Source organism: Anolis sagrei, chromosome 1 (assembly GCF_037176765.1).
Source record: "Anolis sagrei isolate rAnoSag1 chromosome 1, rAnoSag1.mat, whole genome shotgun sequence".
Lineage (NCBI taxonomy): Eukaryota > Metazoa > Chordata > Lepidosauria > Squamata > Dactyloidae > Anolis > Anolis sagrei.
In genome coordinates, this window is record NC_090021.1 from 169,276,450 (window position 1) to 169,293,633 (window position 17,184).

At 42.2% G+C, this 17,184-nt stretch overlaps 1 protein-coding gene across 1 annotated transcript in view; it reads right to left on the minus strand.

Moving 5' to 3' along the window:
* Window positions 1–1,975: 1,975 nt before the first annotated feature.
* IDH1 (isocitrate dehydrogenase (NADP(+)) 1) overlaps window positions 1,976–17,184 on the minus strand; it is a 34,800-nt gene continuing 19,591 nt past the window's right edge. The window contains exons 5-9 of the mRNA XM_060782584.2: window positions 12,386–12,563; window positions 10,168–10,319; window positions 6,534–6,674; window positions 4,792–4,954; window positions 1,976–2,788 (exon numbers count right to left, since the gene is read on the minus strand). Of these exons, the coding sequence (XP_060638567.2) occupies window positions 2,695–2,788; window positions 4,792–4,954; window positions 6,534–6,674; window positions 10,168–10,319; window positions 12,386–12,563 (728 nt within the window). The 3' untranslated portion in view covers window positions 1,976–2,694. The remainder of the gene's footprint in view (window positions 2,789–4,791; window positions 4,955–6,533; window positions 6,675–10,167; window positions 10,320–12,385; window positions 12,564–17,184) is intronic.

Here is a 17,184-nt window from a genome sequence, read left to right on the forward strand (position 1 = left end):
AAAAAAAACAACAGCAAAACAACAGAGGGAAAACAATCAGGGACATCTAATCACCTCTCAACAAAAGATTGCCCCATGCACTGCCAGGCCATCAAATGCTAATCAACGTGATCAGTTGAAACATTCATAGAATCATAGAATCAAAGAGTTGGAAGAGACCTCATGGGCCATCCAGTCCAACCCCCTGCCAAGAAGCAGGAATATTGCATTCAAATCACCCCCGACAGCTGGCCATCCAGCCTCTGTTTAAAAGCTTCCAAAGAAGGAGCCTCCACCACACTCCGGGGCAGAGAGTTCCACTGCTGAACGGCTCTCACAGTCAGGAAGTTCTTCCTCATGTTCAGATGGAATCTCCTCTCTTGAAGTTTGAAGCCACTGTTCCGCGTCCTAGTCTCCAGGGAAGCAGAAGCTTGCTCCCTCCTCCCTGTGGCTTCCTCTCACATATTTATACATGGCTATCATATCTCCTCTCAGCCTTCTCTTCTTCAGGCTAAACATGCCCAGCTCCTTAAGCCGCTCCTCATAGGGCTTGTTCTCCAGACCCTTGATCATTTTAATCACCCTCCTCTGGACACATTCCAGCTTGTCAATATCTCTCTTGAATTGTGGTGCCCAGAATTGGACACAATATTCCAGGTGTGGTCTAACCACAGCGGAATAGAGCATGGGTAGCATGATTTCCCTGGATCTAGACACTATGCTCCTATTGATGCAGGCCAAAATCCCATTGGCTTTCTTTGCCGCCACATCACATTGTTGGCTCTTGTTTAACTTGTTGTCCACGAGGACTCCAAGATCTTTTTCACACATATTGCTCTCGAGCCAGGCATTGTCCCCCATTCTGTATCTTTGCATTTCATTTTTCCTGCCAAAGTGTAGTATCTTGCATTTGTCACTGTTGAACTTCATTTTGTTAGTTTTGGCCCATCTCTCTAATCTGTCAAGATCGTTTTGAATTCTGCTCCTGTCCTCTGTCACATTTAGCTCCAGCAGACAAGAGTTCTCTGTCCCACCTTGGTCATTCCACAGATACATAAACCCATTTTCCTAGTTCCAACAGACCTCACTACCTCAGGATGCTTGCCATAGATGCAGGCGAAACGTCAGGAGAGAATGCCTCTAGAACATGGCCATATAGCCCGAAAAAACCTACAACAACCCAGTGATTCCAGCCATGAAAGCCTTCGACAATATATCTCCTGTTTTGTTAACATCAAGATTTGAACCCAAATCTTGTACAATGTGTACAATTTGTAAGAATTGTACATTAAACGTAACCAAGAGCTTTTGTGCCATTAACTTACAGAAACCATTACGCATTTGTACCAGAAGAGTTTAAGCCTGTTAAATAAAGGTTTTATTATAGTTAACACATTACAACAGCCTGTGTGTGAACGTCATTGGTTATTTAAACCTTCTGAAGACAATAAACACTATTGTAACACAAAAGGGTGTTACCAGGCCTGTAGCCAGGATTTTGTTTCGGGGGGAGTTGAGTTTGATTGGGGGGGGGGGCGCTGAGTCTGAGTGGAAGTGGGTCTACCATAGCAAACCTTTTGTATCGTTACCCCAATACCCCCATGCATATGGGATATATTGAGCATGGTGATCAGATCATGATATGAATAAACATAACAGTTCAAATAATGTACCAGTAAGGCCTTCTCGCGGACTACCATGACAATTTCAGGGGGCGGGGGCGGGCTGAAGCCCCCCTGGCTACATGCCTGGGTGTTACTAAGTATCCTCTCCCTGCTAAAAGAAGACCCTTGGTGTGATCCTTCCTGGGATAATCTTTATAATTGGTGGCACAGTGGTGTCATCCTGAATGTGAATTTGAAGCTGTCTTTATACCAACCCTTCTCCAGTTGAACATCCTGACAACTACTATTCAAGTGCTGCAAGGATTGGAAAACAGAACCACAGCTTACAGAGATGGCGCCCAGCCAGTCGCAGATAATACAACACACAGTCATGGATGTTACTGGTTTATTTAAGCAAGACACACTTCTTTAAAAAAATACTCCTTAAAAGCAAAAAGCCCGGAGTCATGGATGGAACGGTACTTAATATCTGAGAAACAGAATAAAAAGAATATTAAAAACAGTTGACAAAAGACATTATATGGAATTTCACCTTTACAAAATGTGCCTGGCCACCATCCCTACTCTTCAGGTATCTGTAGTTAAGGCGTGACAACCATTCCTCTACTTCAGACAAGCAATTGGACACAAGGAAGGAAAGACTGCCTCTGCCGCTGCAGCAGTGCAGTGCTTCTGGTGAAAAACTTAAAAATTTATTTCCCCCCACTGCTAAGTGAAATCCTCTTAAAACTTGCCATGCATGTTGTAGTTTTGCACTTAACTCATGAAGTGATTTGTCAGACTTCTGCATTGCTTGCACACTCCAGTGGGGGGAATATGACCAGCTAGAGAGCAAAACCTGCTCTGTTACTTAAAACTTAAAACAGGTTTGCTCTCCAGCACTCTGCCAGTGCTTATCACTTGAGAGGAGGACGGATCTTGATGAGGGCATAATTCATAATTCATAAAGGCAGCCATTGTGCTTGCCTGGGTGCGTCATCACTAAAAAACAACCCTAGAGGATGATTTCTAATTTAGATTGGTTTCTTCAGATATTGTGAAGTGCAGGGCAGACAAATCTTCTGTCCAGGGCAATTCCGAAGGCTTGCTCTTAAAGTTTTGGCTGGGAAGAAAGCTTTGCCTTCAGGTTCTCTGCAAGTTTATCCAAGAACTCAAATGTGTTCAGGAAGTCTGAGCGCTTCACACTGGTGTAAAAGAAAGGCAGAACAAGTGTGTAAGTGTAACAAACATGTAAAGTTTCAAAGCATCCTAAAATTTGGCTAGTTTTACAGATCTGGTGGGCAGATGGAAGATGTGATTGATGTGGACAAATTGAGCTGTTGGTATACACCAGTAGGTCCCCAGATGTTTTGGCCTTCAACTCCCAGAAGTCCTAACAGCTGGCTGGGATTTCTGGGAGTTGTAGGCCAAAACACCTGGGGACCCACACGTTGAGAACCACTGATGTATACATGTTCTCTTTTGCCATAGCAAACAATACTCTGTTCATTCTGATTTTTTTAATTTATTGCTTTGATCTTACAGAAGTATACTATTTTTTCTTAATAAAATTAGGAGCAGCAACATACTTCTGAATTAATGGAAATGAAAAACTACTTTCATCAGTCTTTATTTATACTGGCCATATACTGCCACTTCAGCATATGATACCCAAGCCTTTGCAGAGGAAGGCTAGGCAAAGCACATTTTCCTAGTTCCAACAGACCCATTTTCCTAGTTCCAACAGACCTCACTACCTCTGAGGATACCTCGCCATAGATGCAGGTGAAACATCAGGAGAAAATGCCTCTAGAACATGACCAAATAACCCGGAAAAACCTACAACAACCCAAAGCACTGTAACTTTAGCAGAAACTTATAGTTCAGTTTTTGATTCTCAGAACTTCTAATATGTTCACACCTTCCGTATTGCAAAACAGGCTTTTTATGGATCATGCTCCTTGAAATGCATATTTTGAAAATAACGTCTGTATTTAAAAAAAATTTTTTAGATATTGAACATTTTAAACACATTTAAATACTCAAAATCTCAACATTTTCAACACAAGAGTACGCATAGCATGTTAACTATCTTAGTTATACTGTAATAATCTTTACACATTTTTTCTGTCCTGAGCAAAAAGAATATATATATAAATATATGTAATGTCACAGTATAAAAGTAATTTTTCCTCTGAGTAACTAAAAATAAGTTAAACATAGCACAACCAAGCAAAGTAAAACACTTCCAATTCTTGATTTTAGATTTCCAAATCTTGATATTAGCACTATTGAATTCCACTTTCCGGTAAAGCATCAATGTTTTTCCAGGGAATGGAATCCAACAGTGCCTACCTCGGTGGAGAACTTTGTCCTTAATTTCAAATATCACATTTGTTAAACTTTTTCTACACATAAAACACAACATGTAACTTTTCATGTTTTCTTTATGGGGTTGTGGTAGCATAGCAATTTAAACCACTGGCTGTAGAAAAACTTGCTGATCAGAAGGTTGGCAGTTCGGAGTCGCGGGTCAATGGAAAACACAAACTGATTTATCATTCTACAGAAGCATTAAAACAAAGAATACCATATCTGATGTTTCCCATAATTAAATGTCTCAGACATTACTTCTTAACATTCATCTGTGGTGAAGGCTCCTTCTTTGGAAGCTTTTAAACAGAGGCTGGATGGCCATCTGTCAGGGGTGATTTGAATGTAATATTCCTGCTTCTTGGTAGGGGGTTGGACTGGATGGCCCATGAGGTCTCTTCCAACTCTCTGATTCTATGATTCTATCTTTATTTTAAAACATTAATTTCTACTTTCCATGAGAAGTACAGAAATATGTATACTATGGGGAAAAAGTCACATCAAATAGCGCCTTTTTTGAAGGGTTCGAGAACTCTGGTATGAGGGTTGCAATGAAAGAAGAAAGGTTAAAATCCTGATTCTAGAAGTGTTTGATACAAAAATGCCCCTCTGGATACAGAAGTGACTCATCTTCAATGCTTGGCCCCTAAATAGAAATATGCTGTTTTTACATGCTAACTGAACTACTTTTGAAAACACATGTTTCCTTGATGTAACTTTATTTCTCCACTGGGCTTTCACGAACTTGGGAATAAGATGTGTACATTGAAAAACATCATTTTAATTATTTAGCAGTTGTATAATATATTTAGTGTATTCAGCATACTGGACTTACTTTGGTAGCCCTTTGATGCAGGCGGACAGATCCTTAGTCATAAAGCCAGCTTCAATTGTCTCTACACAGACTTCTTCCAAGGCAGTGGCAAAGTTCTTGAGCTCCTTATTGTTATCCAACTTTGCTCTGTGAGCCAGACCTCTAGTCCAGGCAAAAATGGATGCTGGGAATGGCACAGCAAAAGGAGGGATAGGGAAGAAGGAGGAAAAGAGAGAAAGATTGATAATGCTCTGCAAGATTACTTTCCCCCACACAATTTGTTTTGGATTTCAGCCATTCATCAAACTCTTTGAAACAGCCACCCACATGGCTTCCTTTCTGTGATTTGTCCCTGAGGAATATGAATGGGAAGTCAGCAGATACATGGACCAAGTGGCTGTATTTAGAAATTCCTTGCTGTGAATTGTGTAGGTCCAGCTGTATTTCATGTTTTGGGAAAACAATCTGACATGGAAAGATTCTGGTTGTAAGATTTTTCTTCTTCTAACAAGAACATTTGCTGTAAATCTATATTGCACTGCCCACCTTTGCTGTGCAATCTATGCTACAAACATGTCACAGAATTATTTTACAATCTGACGTTTCCAAAACAACAGACTCTCTCAGGTCTACACAGAGTTCGTATTCCTTGGGATACAGTAAGTCTAAGAAGTTACCTCCAGATTGGATTACTATAATGCACTCTACATGGGGCTGCCCTTGAAGACGGCTCAGAAATTTCAATTGGTACAATGGGAGGCAGCCAGGTTACTAACTGGAGCGACTTACAGAGAGCAGTCAACCCTCCTGTTTAAGGAGCTCCATTGGCTGCCGTTCATCTTCCGGTCCCAATTCAAGGTGCAGGTTCTTACTTACAAAGCCCTGAACCAGTGGTTCTCAACCTGGGGTCCCCAGATGTTTTTGGCCTACAACTCCCAGAAATCCCAGCCAGTTTACCAGCTGTTAGGATTTCTGGGAGTTGAAGGCCAAAAACATCTGGGGACCCCAGGTTGAGAACCACTGCGAACGGTTTGGGACCCGCCTACCTACATGACTGCATTTCTGTGTATGAACCCACGCAATCTCTTCAATCATTTGGAGAGACCCTGCTCTCACTCCCTCCCCCTTCGCAGGCGTGATTGGTGGGGATGAGGGAGATAGCCTTCTCTGTGGTGGCCCCCCAACTCTGGAACTCACTTCCCAAAGATGGGCAAGCCCCCACATTGGCAGTCTTTAGGAGGAGCCTGAAAACGTTGCTGTTTCAGTGTGCCTTCCCTGAATAAAGGAAACAATTACCTGCAAAATGTCCTCAGAAGCACTTTAACTACCCGTTGGGTTGCTCTCCCTACATTTCTTTTAAAATCCTCCTGCTCAGATACATCCTACCTCTGTTCACGCTCAGTGTTTATTTTTAAAATTTTTAAACTATTTTTAAACTACATCTGGCCAAGCTATAGGTTTTTAAATTTTATTTTTAAATTTGTATGTGTTATTGTCTATATGTGAGTTATACTAATTGTATTGTTTTATTTGCTTATTGCTTTGTTGTTTTACTGATGTGTTGTTGGGTTTGGCCTCATGTAAGCCACCCCGAGTCCCCTTGGGGAGATGGTGGCAGGGTATAAATAAAGTATTATTATTATTATTATTATTATTATTATTATTATTAAGTATGGCCTAATGGCATCACAAAATCTGAACTGCACATGTTGTGCCACTATGTTTAGCACCCAAATTAGTTAGGACTGAAAAATTCAGCTTACCAATGGGGTTAGTAGAGGTTTCTTGTCCTTTCTGGTGCATGCGATAATGGCGGGTCACTGTGCCATGAGCAGCTTCAGCTTCAACTGTTTTGCCATCTGGGCAGATCAGGACACTGGTCATCATTCCCAAGGAGCCATAACCTGGACACGAGAATGAGAACTGAGCAATGCTTATTGTAGGAAACCTGGGTTGAATATAAGCACACATGTTCGCAGATTTTTCCCAGCAATCTCCAAACGTACAAGTTAGAAGTTAGTCCAGCTAAGCTGATCGATCAAACTCTAGAACAGCAGTTCCCAAACTTTTTCAGTCATGGAAATCTTCAGGAAGCATCTTTTCCCCTAACTTTTCCTCAAGTTACGAATAAGATAGGTTTTGTTTGTTCTTAAGTTGAATTTGTTAGCAAGTTTGAATGGGTACATTTTAAGTATAACTGTAGCCACACACACACACACACACACACACACACACAAGTTTTGTACAGCGTAGAAACGGATTAACACCCATGTGGTGTTCCTTTTGCCATCTCTGCCCCGTTCAGAAGATTTCACCTCACTTTCTGTCCCTGTGATAAGTAGATTTTGAAAAAATTGGCTTGTCGAAAAAAGAATTGGCAAAAAGTGGAGACTCCTTTTTCCCGTGATTGAATTTCAATTCCTAGGGGTAGATTTCCCCCACTTTTCTCACTCCCATTCTTAACTATGAGTCATTTGTATATTAGAAGTTTGTAACTCGGGGACTGCCTGTAGTTCCTTTTACCTAAGTGCTTTATGTAACATAGTAGGTTTAGAAATAAAGGGGAAACATTTTAAATATAACCACAAACCTTTATTTTGGTACAACAAAATACCTAAGGTGATTAATTAAATTGCTTCATTATTGTACTTAAAATAGTTTAAAATCAGGCTTTTTGTCCAACAGCATTTAATTTACTTCTAAATTTATTTTTGGTGTAATTTATTATTTATTTATTTATTACTTGCACTTATTAACCGCCACTCTCAGCCCTAGGGCGACTCGTGGCGGTGTACAACAACATAGAAAAGACAGTTTACAATAAATCAAGACAGTAACCAACATTCTACTACTACAACATCTACTTATACTAAAAATCCGCTTCGTCATATCATGGGGTCATAATCAGTCTCATAGTCGTAGTCCATTCCGGTCGTCATTTCCAATAACATAGCACTCAGTTGAAGGCCATCTCGAAAAGCCATGTTTTCAGGCCCTTACGAAAGGCCATAAGGGAGGGCGCCTGTCTAACTTCAGCAGGGAGGGAGTTCCACAGCCGGGGGGCCACCACCGAGAAGGCCCGCTCTCTCGTCCCCGCCAGACGTGCCTGTGAGGCAGGCGGGACCGAGAGAAGGGCCTCCCCAGATGATCTCAATGTCCTCGTGGGCTCGTAGGCCGAGATGCGGTCTGCAAGGTATTTTGGGCCGGAACCGCTTAGGGCTTTGTAGGATAACACCAGCACCTTAAATTGGGCCCGGTAGCAAATCGGCAGCCAGTGGAGCTGGGACAACAAGGGCGTTGTATGCTCCCTGCGCCCTGCTCCTGTTAACAACATGGCTGCCGCGCGCTGGACTAGCTGAAGCTTCCGGGCCGTCTTCAAGGGCAGCCCCACGTAGAGAGCGTTGCAGTAGTCGAGGTGGGATGTGACCAAAGCGTGTACCACCGTGGCCAAGTCAGACTTCCCAAGATACGGGCGCAGCTGGCGCACGAGCCTAAGCTGTGCAAATGCTCCCCTGGTCACCGCTGAAACCTGGGGGTCCAGGCTCAGCGACGAATCCAGGGTCACACCCAAGCTGCGAACCTGCGCCTTCAAGGGGAGTGCGACCCCGTCCAGCACAGGCTGTAACCCTATACCCTGTTCGGCCTTGCGACTGACCAGGAGTACCTCTGTCTTGTCTGGATTTAATTTCAGTTTGTTCGCCCTCATCCAGACCATTACAGCGGCCAGGCACCGGTTCAGGACTTCGACAGCCTCCTTAGTAGCAGGTGGGAAGGAGTGACAGAGTTGGACGTCATCTGCGTACAGATGACACCGCACCCCGAAACTCCGGATGATCTCCGGATGTAAGTATAAGCTAAAAAGTCTGATTCAGATTGAGCAGCGGACATGAAGCATTTCATATCGCAGTTCAAGCTACTGACCGCTATATGTCTATCTATCCTACCTAATAGTAATTCAGAGGCACAGTTTCAAATTTTATTTTACATTAGCCATCCCCTGCCACACATTACTATGGTGCAGTCTGTGTATATGTGTTTTGTGTGTGTATATATGTGTATATTTGTGTATATGTGTATAAATTTGGTTATGTGCATGTGTTGTAATGCATTTTTTTTTTTGCTTTTTAAGTCTTTTCCGCTATGTTTTCCAGGGTTTTTATGAGTGATGGTCACTTGTTGGCCTGATAGGTGCATTGTGTCCAAATTTGGTGTCAATTTGCCTAGTAGTTTTTGAGTTATGTTAATCCCACAAACGAACATTACATTTTATTTATATATATATACTAGCTGTCCCCTGCCACGCGTTGCTGTGGCCCACATGGTTGTTCTGTGTGGGAGGTTTGGTCCAATTCTATCGTTGGTGGGGTTCAGAATGCTCTGTGATTGTAGGTGAACTATAAATCCCAGCAACTACAACCCCCAAATGTCAAGATTCTATTTTCCCCAAACTCCACCAGTGTTCACATTTGGACATATTGAGTATTTGTGTAGAGTTTGGTCCAGATCCATCATTGTTTGAGTCTACATTGATCTCTGGATGTAGGTGAACTACAACTCCAAAACCAAAGGACACTGCCCGCCAAACCCTTCCAGTGTTTTCTATTGGTCATGGGAGAACTGTGTGCCAAGTTTGGTTCAATTCCATCGTTGGTGGTGTTCAGAATGCTCTTTGACTGTAGGTGAACTATAAATCCCAAAAACTACAACTCCCAAATGACAAAATCAATTTTTTGAGTGAAGGACATACATTGGGTTGTTAGGTGTCTTGTGTCCAAATTTGGTGTCAATTCGTCCAGTGGTTTTTGAGTTCTGTTAATCCCACAAACGAACATTACATTTTATTTATATAGATTGATTTTCAATAAGATCTTCATGCCATGCCATGGGTTTTAAATTTTCTTTTAAAGATTTTTCTCAGAACTTCTAGTGCTTTTGTGGAGTAACATTTGGGAACCGCTGCTCTAGAATGTTCTCAATAAATCAAGTAGCAATACAGTGCATCTACATAATATGAATTTGAGCAAGTGGGTGGACAGGCCACAGTCTGCTAGAGTTAACCCCTGCTATGAGCTACTAGGGTTCTCCTGATGCCCTCATATTAATCAGATCACTTTCCAGAGTAAGCCTACCCATCTCTAATGTATGTGTCTTCAAGTTGCCTGTTGACTTATGGTGACCCCATTAATTTCTTAGGGTTTTCTTAGCAAGGTATACTCAGAGGCGGTTTTGCCACTGCCTTCCTCTGAAATATTACTCACAGCACTTGGTGTTTGCTGATGGTTTCCCATTTAAGTACTGATCAGGTCTGACGCTATTTAACTTCCAAGATTGAACAGGATCTGGTGCTTTCAGGACATTTAGTACTGAAATGTATTTCTGCAGAGGGCAGAGCCTTACCTTGTGCGACCGAATCAGATTGTACATCACCATCATAGTTTTTGCAGGCCCAGATAAAACCTCCCTCAGATTTTAGGGCTTGAGCCACCATGTCATCAATCAGCCGATGCTCGTACCAAATGTTTTTGGCTTCAAACTGTGACTTGTATTGCCTGGAAAACACATAAAACAGTATGTTAGAGGTGACAACTAAAAATGCAGAATATATAACCATTTATCAAAAAAGGAAAGCAATGTACATCTTGTCTTTAGAGAAAGTAAGATGTGTTGCCACAGAAAAATAGTAACACACTTTAAATATTTGTTTTTATGCAATATTTGTTTGGCTTGCATTTGCCCTACATCAGGGGTCCTCAAACTTTTTAAACAGACGGCCAGATCACAGCCCCTCAAACTGTTGGAGGGCCGGATTATAATTTGGAAAAAAAAGAAGAATGAATTCCTTTGCACACTGCACATACCTTATTTGCAGTGCAAAAAACACTGGAAAACAATACAATAATTAAAATGAAGAACAATTTTAACAAATATAAACTAATTAGTATTTCAATGGGAAGTGTGGGCCTGCTTTTGGCTGATGTGATAGGATTGTTGTTGTTATGTGCTTTACAGTAATTTCAGACTTAGGTTGACCTTGAGCGAGGACCAGGTAAATGACCTTGGAGGGCCATATCTGGCCCCCGGGCCTTAGTTTGAGGACCCCTGCCCTACATGTTAAGGGTTGCTCCATACATCACAGTTACTGCCTGGCTGTCCTCTGTGCATATACGAGGGGTATTTTTTAAGTAAGGTCCGTTTTGTTGTAGACACTAGTAGTTTGCGCGCATACCGCAACGAGCGCATGCATCGTGTACCAGCATGCCTCGGGAACAACTGTGCTCAGTTTCCGCTCTGTAGCTAACCTGTACGATTCTGTTCTGTGCTTTAAAAATGTTCAAGACTACTGTTATGAGTGAAAGCAAAGTGCGTAAGTGGGTATGACAATTCAAAGATTTTTATTATTGTTATTGTGAAGCGCCTGTTCTCACGAATCCTCGCTTCAACTGAAGCCACCAAATCGTCTGTAATCAAAGAAGGGCGACCGGAGGAGTCCTCCTCATGGACGTTGTCACGGCCATCTTTGAATTGTCGTACCCACTTACACACTTTGTTTTCATTCATAACAGTATCACCGTACACTTCACAAATCTGTCAATGAATTTCTGCAGCAGGCAGGTTCCTTGCTGACAAAAACCGTATCACTGAGTGAACCTCACATGCGGCGGGGGAGTTGATAGTCTTAAACATTTTTGAAGCACAGAACAGAACCGTACAGGTTAGCTACAGAGCAGAAACTGAGCACAGTTGTTCCCGAGGCATGCCGGTACACGACGCACGCGCTGGTTGCGGTATGCGCGCGAACTACTAGTGTCTACAACAAAACGGACCTTACTTAAAAAATACCCCTCATAATTTATGTTCAGCCATGATTAGAGGTTGTAATTGAAAAAGGGCTAAAGGTCCAGCATCAGTCTTCCATCAACACCAAACTCTTCCGTTATGGCTTTATTAAATAGTGGAGTAATGCCACATAGCAAAACTGCTAGCTTGTGCTATTACACACTGTTGTGTGTAATAAGGTGATGTTTAACCAGATGGAAGGAAAGTACACTCTGTACCACAATCCAACCGCTTATACTGTAGTACCCAGATTGTTGAAAACGGAAATTAAATAAATTCACATTGCTTCTTGTTTTACAGAAACGGGGAAGCAAATGTTTTCTAAAATAATAACTAATTTCAGGTCTTAAAATTACAACTGTAACAAATTTATTTTGAAAGCATCTTTCTAAAATTGGCAAGGGCACAGAGGAATGCTCAGGCCAAATTTTATTTCCAGTTCATAGTGCAATAGTAGCAGCTACACGCATTATAAAGAGGGTTTTGGGAGGCAGGGAGAGAGAATTACAATGGAAGTGAAAAACTGGAAGTGAACCTGGACCTTTCATTTGTCTCTGTATTTTTTCTGTTTTGGTGCAATTATTGTAATATATGGCAGCTTATTCCATACCCACAATTTTCAATGGAAGTGCAGCTTCTGCTGGTCTGGGGAAAAAAACACTTTAAAGAAAATTACTGGAGGCCTGTGCTCAAAAGGCAAACTACATCAGTCCAGTTGTTGCAGAAGAAATGCTCTACCTGCCAGATGCAAATGTATCACGTAACAAAATATTATTACTTCTCATAGATCTCCTGAAAGATGTCCTTAAAACGACCATCGTATTTCTTCAAAATGGTATTTTTGGTGCTCATGTAAAGAGGCCAGGCTTTAGACAATGCCATCTGGAAAGAACTATGGGCAAAGTCCTTGATGGATTGGTCAAGGTTGTACATCCCTAAAGCCACTCCTCCACAGCCTATAACCACAGAAAGAGAGGAAGAGCAAAGCAAGTCAGATCCAACTATAATAATACAGCTTTTGAGCAGCAATGCAATATTGTATAGGTCCCTAACAACATCCCGTTGTGTATATGAACTTGTATACGAGAGCTTGAAGACCTGGTGGTTTCAACAAGCCTTTGAGAATGACTATTTCTAGCTCAGCCCCAGACATTGTTGAATATGGCCTTATTCTTCCTACATTGTTGAATATGGCCTTATTCCCAGGTCACTCCCTCTAATAGGCCCCGGAAATAAACAGCCATAGACCATACCTGTTATTGCTGTTGCCTGCTATAGCACTGCACTTAATTTCCCAGCCCCCGTAGAAATTTTGAGCCTTGGCCTGGCCTTTTAAATTGCCTTGAATAGGCAGGATTACTTTTAATATATATGTGTTCCTGTGACAATTTTATGCTTATATTGTTTTGCTAATTTTATGTTTATGTTGTTTACTCTGTATGTATTGATGATGTTACTTGGAAACTGTTCTGAGTCCCCTCAGGGAGATAGAACAGTATATAAATAAAGATTTGTTGTTGTTGTTGTTGTTATGCCATGCAAAGACAGCACTCTCAATAAGAGGCAACCACAGTTCACGCTTTTATGCAAAATTATAACACTACGATTCTACTTTCCCTGTTATGGCTGCCTTGTATGGAATTCTTCTGGGATGGACAGTTCGGTCAGAGACACTTAAGGGCTATTCTCTGGCTATGGATACGAAAACCAACCCTCCTTCAACAGTCGATCCCACACTTTCATAGGATGCAGCCATAGCAGTTGAAGTGGAATTGTGATGATATAACTATGTAGTGTGAAAGGGTCTCACATTTCACTTGGCCATCCAAAAAAGGGGAAATGTAGGGGGATTTTCAGAGGGACTTGTAGCAATCACCCCTCTCTGGTTTAAGATATTATCCCATCATGACTTTGCTATAGTAAAAGCAAAAAACGAATTGTATTTGATATAATAATAATAATAATAATAATAATAATAATACTTTATTTGTACCCCGTTACCATCTCCCCAAGGGACTTGGTGCGGCTTACATGAGGCAGAGCCCACAATACAACAACAAAAACAATAGCAACAGTAATACAAACAATAAATAAACTCATAAACAGACAATAGCATTAAACATTAACAATAACACAGCATTAAACATTAACAATAAAAACCTATGGCAGGGCCAATGTACTAATTGAAAATTTAAAAAATAATGCTGGGCGTGACCAGGTGACATATAAACAGGATAGAAATTTTGGAGAGGGATAGAGCATGTAGACAATCCTAGATCACTAAAAAGTGCATTTAGGGACATATTGCTGGGAGTTTCCTTATTCTGGGAAGGCATGCTGGAACAACCACATTTTCAGCCTCCCCCTAAAGACTGCCAATGTTGGGCCATGTCTGATGTCCCTGGGGAGTGAGTTCCAGAGTCAAGGGGCCACCACAGAGAAGGCCCTGTCCCTTGTCCGCACCAATCGCGCTTGCGATGGAGGCGGGAGCAGGAGCAGGGCCTCTCCAGATGATCGAAGAGATCATGTGGGTTCGTACACAGTGATGCGGTCATGCAGGTAGGCGGATCCCAAACAGTTTAGGGCTTTGTAGGTAAGCACCTGCACCTTGAATTGGGACCGGAAAATGAACAGCAGCCAATGGAGCTCCTTAAACAGGGGAGTTGACCGCTCCCAGCTTTGAGAACGCTTGTCAATAGGTGAGGTGACTGATAGCTGAGATTAGAAGGGTGAATTTCCCATCAAACTGGCCCATCTTACAGAGTTACTGTAGTGATTCTTTTCAGATTTCCTACACTTAAAAAATGTAATACCTCTGACGAAATCCAACCAGTAAGTTACAATGGCTGGGAATTCAGCTAAAAACATTACAACGCTTGAATAAATTCCAGCGTGGCACCAGTCTCTACTTGTCACAATTGCAAGCTGGCACTCAGCCTACAACTGTTCATTCATGGCCATAATGCATTTGAGAGTGAATACAGGAAGAGCCTTTTAATGATTGTGGTGCAGCCACTAATTTTTTGTTCTTACTCTCCCCGATGCACAGCTCATGTACAATTTAATATAGCTTTCATCACGTGTCCATATCGATGATACAACTATATACTTTGGGCTGAATAATAATAAGATGCAGTCAAAGTTTCAAGGTATTTAATTCTCCTCTTAGATAAATGTAGGCTCATCTTTATACAGAAAACAGCAACACATCAGTTCTGTTACCTGCACAGAAACACAGTCTCTTAGCAACTTTCTTCCCCAAGACTGGCCACATTCATAGCAATAAGAAACTGACAGTTTTGTATAGTGATAGAAGTTTGTGGTGTATTTATTCAACAAATCAATACGTCACCAAATACCCACCACTATCAAGCATTTTCAAATTATCTGGAGAATCCTAAGTATTCTATACACCTTATCTAAAGAATCCTTAGGACAGCCAGTCAAGGCAGGTTAGTGATCGTGGCTGAAGCTGAGAGATAGTAACTTATCTATGGTTCAGGCCAGCCCTGGCCATTTTGTTGCCTTCTCCTCCTGGGCAGAGCATTAAAAAAACACATTAATAGTAATGGTATTACTGTGACATGCTATTTTTATTAACAAAGATGTACTGCTGCTCCCCCAATTTCATTTACCATATATACTCAAGCATAACATGTGGCCCGCTCACTGTCATTATGTTTGGTTTACTGCTTTCTTCTTCTTGTTGTATTTGGTATTTTGTTTATTGTAGTCATATGTTCTGTATTTTACTGCGATGTTGTTTATTTTATTGTCATTTGTATCTTATTTTATTGTAATTTGTTGTTTGGGCTTGACCTCATGTAAGCCGCCCCTAGTCCCCATTGGGGAGATAGTGATGGGATATAAATAAAGTTTATTATTATAAGCCGAGATTTTCAGCCCCTTTTTAGGTTGAAATTCCCCCCCCCCCCCCTCGGCTTCTACTCAAGTAACATTTATTTATTACTAGCTTGGGGACCCGGCGTTGCCCGGGTTATTAGAGAAAGTGAGTAATGGTGGTTCTGTATGCCAAGTTTGGTCTTTATTGGTCTTTGGATAACGGCTGCATTATTTTCAGGAAGTGAGTGAAGGTACTTGAAGTCCCATCATCCATGGGCCATCCTCCTACAAACAGCAGCAGGATATAGAGTGGGTCATGGGGGCTCTGTGTGCCAAGTTTGGTCTTTATCAGTCATTAGATGAGGGTGGCAGTGGTGTCAGTAAGTGAGTGAAGGTATTGCAAGTCCCATCATCCAAAGTCCATCCCCTTTCAAACTGCAGCAGGATGTAGAGTGGATCATGGGGGCTCTGTGTGCCAAGTGTGGTCTTGATTGGTCATTAGAAGAGGGTTGCAGCAATCTTTGGAAGGGAGTGGAGGTACTTGAAGTCCCATCATCCATGGTCTGTCCTCCTCCAAACTGCACCAGGATGTAGAGTGGGTCATTGGAGCTCCATGTGCCAAGTTTAGTCTTGATTAGTCATTGGCGAGGGTCTCAGTGGTCTCAGGAAGTGAGCAAAGGTACTGCAAGTCCCATCATCCATCTCCAAAATTTTCCAAATAACACCAGGACGTAAAGTGGGTCATGAGAGGTCTATGTGCCAAGTTTGGTCTTGATCCGTCATTGGATGAGGTTTGCAGAGGTCTCAGAATGTGAGTGAAGGTACTGGAAGTTCCCTCATCCATGGTCCACCCTTCTCCAAAACTGCAGCAGGATGTAGAGTGGGTCATGGGGGCTCTGTGTGCCAACTTTGGTCTTGATTGGTCATTAGATGAGTTTTGCAGCAGTCTTGGGGAGTGGAGGTACTTGAAGTCCCATCATCCATGGTCTGTCGTCCTCCAAACTGCTCCAGGATGTAGAGTGGGTCATTGAAGCTCCATGTGCCAAGTTTAGTCTTGATGAGTCATTGGTGAGGGTCTCAGTGGTCTCAGGAAGTGAGTGAAGTGACTGCAAGTCCCATCATCCATTGTCAAATTTTTCCAAACCGCACCAGGATGTAGAGTGAGTTATGCGGGCTCTCCTGATCCATCATTGTTGGCAGTTATAATGGTCTTAGGAAGGGAGTGCAGGTATTGCAAGTCCCATCGTCCATGGTGCATCCTCCTTCAAACTGCACCTGGATGTAGAGTGCGTCATGGAGACTCAGTGTGCCAAGTTTGGTATTTATTGGTTATTTGGATGTGGGTTGCAGTGGTCTGAAGAATTGAGCAATGGTACTGCAAGTCCCATAATCCACGGTCCATCCCCGGCCAAACCACACCAGGACGTAAAGTGGGTCATGAGAGGTCTCTGTGCGAAGTGTGGTCCTGATCAGTCATTGGATAAGGTTAACAGCGGTCTCAGAATGTGAGTGGTAGTACTGCAAGTCCCATCATCCATGGTTCATAGTCCTCCAAACTGCAGTAGGCTGTAGAGTGGGTGATGGGGGCTCTGTGTGCCAATTTCGGTCTGTATTGGTAGTGTTCTGACCCAGCCCCCGGCCTTTCCTTTCCTCTCTTTGTCATCTCGGAATGTTGGATTTGAGGCTGGCCAATCAGAGACCATATGCAAATTTCCTTCTGTCATGCCCCGTTTC